Source organism: Cucurbita maxima, unplaced genomic scaffold (genome assembly GCF_002738345.1).
Source record: "Cucurbita maxima cultivar Rimu unplaced genomic scaffold, Cmax_1.0 Cma_Scf00019, whole genome shotgun sequence".
In the NCBI taxonomy this organism is placed as follows: Eukaryota; Viridiplantae; Streptophyta; class Magnoliopsida; order Cucurbitales; family Cucurbitaceae; genus Cucurbita; species Cucurbita maxima.
The window spans coordinates 1,717,213-1,723,351 of record NW_019272035.1 but is presented as its reverse complement, the minus strand read 5'-3'; the positions used below and the strand labels follow the sequence as shown (position 1 = coordinate 1,723,351).

Sequence of the window (6,139 nt, the reverse complement as noted above, 5' to 3'; positions counted from 1 at the left end):
TAAATATGTCTGCAACTTGCTCATTAATATGTATTTTCTGCGATAACACTTTCTTCCAATATGCAATGATCATACATTTCGGATGATCCACTCACATTTTTCTTATTGTTTACCATGACCTTTAAAACTCCATTTTTCCCCTGAACCCTGATTGCTCCTGATTCCTGCATTTTGATTCGGCAATTTGGCTTAATATGGCCTAGCTTTCCGCAACGATCACACACCACTTTCACTCGACAATCTCGTTTGAAATGGCCAGGTTTTCCACACTTGTAACAAACTTTAAATGGCTCCTTTGACGACTCCACACTTCTTAATCGATTCTCGTTGCTTGATGAAGGCTATGAATGAAAATTCGGTCTCCTTTGATCTTTGTCGTGCAACACATCTTCTGACTTTGGGGAAAACTCGTTGCTGCTAATCATTTGCTTAATCAAAGCATTCTGATTAGAAAGCAAATTCTCCAATTCAATAAATGCAGGCTGATTTGTCCACCCTTGTATTGAGGAAACAAGGGGCATAAAGTCTTTTCGTAATCCACGACTAAGACAACGCCATAATCTAGCTTCCCTCACTGGCTCCTCAGCATATAATTCTAAAATTTTAGAATACTGATTTTTCACTTTCAAGAAATATTCTTCAACATGTCAGAATACTGATTTTTCACTTTCAAGAAATATTTTTCAATAGAAAAATTACTTGAGTTACAACAACTAGTTCATTCTCTAGAAATTGCAATCGAGCTGTATTTTAATTAGTGAACAGCCTTTGAAGCGTTTCCCACACTTGCTTTGGTGACTTTAAATCACGAACATGATCAATATATTCCTTGCTAATCAAAGTTCGCATGGTAAATAGAGATTTTCCACGTTTGATTTTTCATTTTCGGCGTAATTCATCATTTTGTGGAGTATCTGCTGGAATTTCTGTGTCATCACCTTCAATTAAATCGCACAAATCTTGCGCCTGTAGATAAACTTCCATACATAATTTTCAATAATTATAATTATTGCCAACAAGCTTTTCCATAGCTATACCCAGAGAACCACTTCCACCATTCATCTTGTTGAGTAATAATATCAAATCCTTAATTACCAACTTGACTCTAATACCAACTGACACAATATCTACCCCTCATAGAAGAAGTGTGTATAGATCTGAAAATATGAGAAATGAAATAGAATTGGGATCGAAGGTTTAATCTTTACTGATATTCACAAAGTTAAAATAGGATACAAGCTACCAACTAATACCTACAAATGAGTAAAATATAAACTAAGTCTTCACAATAAAAATAAAATATACTACTAATCAAATCATGAAAATATTAACGGATTACGAATATATCCATAACTAATATATTCTCCCAATATTAACTGATTACTCATGAAATCATGAAAATATTAATGGATTACTAAGAATATATCCATAACTAATATATTATCCCAATATTAACTGGTTACGAATATGACTAATTCAAACTAGCTCTATGTTTCACTAAATTAGAATTTTATTTGGTTGGGGTTGGCTGAAACTACTATGACCCCTTGATCGTAGCTTGAAGAAAAAAATTTGATAATACGTAATCGAATGATCCAAGACTCGTCCATTATAATTCGATCTATGGATCGGAGAACTTTTTCGTTGATAGAAACAACGATCAAAGATCGGACTGATAGAACAAACACCATACTAAAACAAATTGAAAAAATTAGAAAAGACACGAAAAACGCGATTCTAAAGCTGGTCCCTCTGAGATTCTAAATTAGAATTTTACTGGTGGAATTCGCTCACCTAATCTTAGGTCAAATAACTTAAACTTATTTCTAATAATTTAAACTAACCTAATTTTACATACAATAAAATTTAAACCATGTACTAATAATTTAAACTCGATAAAACTAAATTTGCATAAAATAATTTAGAGTTGACTCCAAATAATTTAAACTAGCTTAGCATAATTTTGCATAAAATAATGCAAACTTAACTCTAAATAATTTAAACTAGCTAAACCTAATTTTACATAAAATAATACGTAAACTTGACTACAAAAATTTTAAACTAATCAGCTAAAATGTTGTCCTACTAACCTTAAAAGCTCACGAACAGTTGAAACTAGTAGAAAATGGTCCGAGCGTATCAGGCCTAAGCCGGATCAGCCGAATTATCAGTCTGGAGTTCACATTTGAACTCATATTACTTAATTCATAGTTCATATTCGAACTCCACCCAATTAAAAATTATCGAATGCCCCAAATTCATAAAAATAAGAATTTGAAGTCACATATAACGAACCATTTATCCTTGTATTGACATCGTAGAAGACCTTCAAAAACTTTACACAACATTTTTTCAATCATCAATGGTTGTGACCATATAATTTTGTTTCCATTATTGCTTTCTTTGAATTACTCAACATAATCTAATTCTTCCTCTAATAGTTGGAAGGGTTTGTCAAATTTTGAGGCATGATTAAGCGTTAAATAAGTGAAATTTCATTTAGTTGCAACATCCAAGCAAACAAGTGTTTTACATTCAATTTTTTCTTGTTCAACACAATCTATAAACCTTTGTAATCTCTCACGGGATGATCTAACATACTTTATTACATTAGTAACACTAGAAATGGAGCCATGTATTTTTTTAAGCCCCTCATTCACAATCAAGTTAATTACGTGGGCACAACACCTCATGTGTAATATATCTCCATCATCAAAGACGAGTGAATTCTAACTTCAAATCCTTCTGGTAACATATGAAATATCTATATGATTGAAACTTGCATTATCAATTGTGATAGAGAAAACTGTAACGATCCTCCATTCCAATAAACAATAGTCAATGATCTATACGTCTAAGTTTGTAACTTAGATTTTTTAAATCAACCATGAAGTTTGAATTTTTAAAAAATAAATATTTAATTAAAACTTTAACTCATATCTTTTAGGTTTGCTGCCTAATTAGGTCAAAATTTTACAAGTGTTTTATTAAGCTTTTAACCTGTACTCAGTTTTGTCTTAAAAAGTTTAATCGGTAGTCAATCTTTTAATTTTATGTAGGATAGATTTAAATTTTATTTTTGTTTAATTATCCTAGATTTTTAAAATTCACATCTATTTTAAATTTATAAATCCAATAGTTTTCTTTTTCTAAAATTTATATTTCCTAAAACAAAACTAATAAAAATTCAATCCTATCTTTAAGGATTAGGAAATTCAAAAACAAATCAAAACCCTTTTATCTTCCCAAAAAGAATTGGGAAACCATGGTAACCTATAAAACCAAACCTCTCACCCTTCCACCATTCAACAATTCCAATTCAGAATTTCTTCCACAATGGCGCCTTCAACCAAATCTCCTTCCTCTATTGTTCTTGCTGTTCTTCTTGTTCTTGTTTCAGTTATTGGCTGTCCTTCATCCACAGCCCATCTACTCAAAACCTGCATGTTCGACGCTATCTACCAACTGGGTGACTCGATTTCGGACACTGGAAACCTCATTCGTCAAAACCCCAACACCCCATTTTCTCATCTTCCTTACGGTGAAACGTTGTTCAACAAATCCACTGGCCGCTGCTCCAATGGTCTTCTCATGATTGATTACTTTGGTATCCCTTCCTTCTAACCTTTTATTCTACTAATATTCTCAAGCCCCCCAAATTGGTGTCTAATGATATGACCATATTCCCCTTTCAATTTGCAGCTTTGGACGCTGGACTTCCCTTGGTGAACCCTTATTTGAACAAAGATGCATTGACAAGGCATGGTGTGAATTTCGCAGTGGCTGGTTCTACGGCTTTGTCTTCTCAGCTTCTTTCTCAAAAACAAATCTTATCTCCGGTCACCAACTCTTCTCTCAACCAACAACTTTATTGGATGTTCTCTCATTTCAACTCCATTTGCTACAACCAAAGAGGTTTCTAATTTCTCTCCAATTAATTATATTTTGTTTTATATATGTTCATTTTAATTTCTATTATGCTCCTATCTTATAGATTGCAATGAGAAATTAAGGAATGCTTTGTTCTTGGTGGGCGAGATTGGTGGGAATGATTATAATTACGCTTTGTTTCAAGGCAAAACTATTCAAGACGTGAAAGATATGGTGCCCCAAGTTGTTCAAACCATAAAGAACGCGGTTGAGGTAACTTTGCGTTTATATATTTATTTGAATTAGAGTTTTTTACTTACCTCTGAAGTTTTTTTTTTCTTTTTTGGTGCAGAAAGCGATAAGCTACGGAGCTACTCGAGTTGTTGTTCCTGGAAACTTTCCAATTGGATGTTTACCCATCTATCTCACTGGATTCCAAACCAATGATACAACCGCCTACGATGAACTTCATTGTTTGAAAGATTTGAATGGCTTGGCTACTTATCACAATGATCAAATCAAGGAAGCTATTGAAGTGCTCAAGAGAGAGAATCCACACACCATGATCGTATATGGTGACTACTATAATGCATTGTTGTGGATCCTTCGTCGTGCTTTTATACTCGGTATGTTTTTCTTAATTATTATGAGCTTAGTTCAAAAGAATAGAATAGATATCTTAATTATTCATGTGTGTGGTATTTAGGTTTTGATGAAACTTCTTTGCAAAAATCATGTTGCGGGATTGGAGGAGACTACAACTTCAGCCTCATGAAGATGTGCGGAGTTGGTGGAGTATCAGTTTGTTCAAATCCAGATGAACGTGTTAGTTGGGATGGAATCCATTTGACTCAAAAGGCTTACAAATTCATGGCATATTGGCTCATTCACGACATCCTTCCACAACTTCATTGCATTGTTTGAATTTTGTTTTAGTTGTTTATTTTTAGTTTTTGGCTTCCCTATTTGGTTTTTTTTTTTTTTTTTTTTGAAACATATGAATATATTGGATTGATATGTTTTTCATTACGGCTGGCTATGGCTATGAATGAAGCTCTGATTCGATGTTAAGAATGAGGAGCTCTGTCAAAAATGAAAAACAAGAGTGGGATTGAAAGTCCAAGAAACATAAGTGAGATCGAAAGTCTAGGAAACATAGATGGGATCAAAAGTCCCAGTGAGATCTAAAGTCCGATCTTCATTCATGTTCACCGTATTTTAAATTTAATAAAACTAAATTCTAAAAATGAGTGATTCTACTCACCAAATCTTATATCAAATATACTATTAACCAATTCTTACCGAAAATCTAACTTTTTCTATCTAAAAATATTCCAATAATTACATTATTCCAAAAGCTAAGAAATATAATGAAACTATCATCGTGAGCATGTTTGGTTGTTGTTCGAGTCTACATTGTAATTTGAGTATTAAATTTAGTTTAAGATGTAAATTTAGTTTAAGATGACACAATATCTACCATTCAAAAGTGTGAATAGATATAAAAATATTATTACAAAAAATTATTGAGATATAATATTTAGAGAATATATTAGTTATGGAATATATCTTAGATATTATATCCTAATATTTTTTTCTTGATTTATGATTTGATTTGTAGTATATTTTATTTTATTCTATTTTTAATATTTAATTAGTTTATATTTTTTTTTTATTGATCTGTATTAATGGATAGTTTGTATACTATTTAAAATAAGGTTATGAATATGAATGAGAATACACACATTTCAATTCTGTTTCTATTTCTCTTTCTTAACATAAACAAAACAGAGTTATATGTGAGAAATAGAATTGGGATGGAACGTTCAATTCCATTGATATTCACATCTAAATAGGATACAAGCTATCAACTAATAGCTACAAATTAGGAAAATATAAACTTACTCTGACAATAAAATAAAATATACTTCTAATTAAATCATAAAAGGAAAATGTTAACTGATTATGAATATTTTAACAATAAAATAAAATATACTGCAATTAAATCATAAAAGAAAAATATTAACGAATTAATTAAATCATAAAAGGAAAATATTAACTAATTAGGAATATTTTAAGATATATTCTATATCTAATATATTCTCCAAATATTAATGAATTACGAATATTTTTACTAATTCAAACTAGCAATTATGAGAGTCTCCTCTAGTGCAACCTTATTTCTCAATAAATGGGAGAGCGTCACGAAAAACTTCAAACTTCACCTTGGCAAGTGCTTTTATCTGTAACTTACTCATTATATTTTCTA

General features: G+C 31.3%; 1 protein-coding gene across 1 annotated transcript; it reads left to right on the top strand.

The window, feature by feature from the left end:
• The first annotated feature begins 3,336 nt into the window (after window positions 1–3,336).
• On the top strand, window positions 3,337–4,824 carry LOC111493490 (acetylajmalan esterase-like). The gene is made up of 5 exons (XM_023143195.1): window positions 3,337–3,607; window positions 3,703–3,915; window positions 3,995–4,143; window positions 4,223–4,496; window positions 4,577–4,824. Exons 1-5 carry the CDS (start codon window positions 3,337–3,339, stop codon window positions 4,792–4,794), a joined length of 1,125 nt encoding a protein of 374 aa, XP_022998963.1. The 3' UTR covers window positions 4,795–4,824.
• The last annotated feature ends 1,315 nt before the right edge of the window (window positions 4,825–6,139 follow it).

Bases quoted from the DNA above. Each gene is read 5' to 3' on its own strand.
- LOC111493490 (XM_023143195.1), top strand. From the start codon at position 3,337: ATGGCGCCTTCAACCAAATCTCCTTCCTCTATTGTTCTTGCTGTTCTT. The intron at 3,916-3,994 runs GTTTCTAATTTC...CCTATCTTATAG, and splicing joins CATTTGCTACAACCAAAGAG to ATTGCAATGAGAAATTAAGG. The intron at 4,497-4,576 runs GTATGTTTTTCT...TGTGGTATTTAG, and splicing joins TCGTCGTGCTTTTATACTCG to GTTTTGATGAAACTTCTTTG.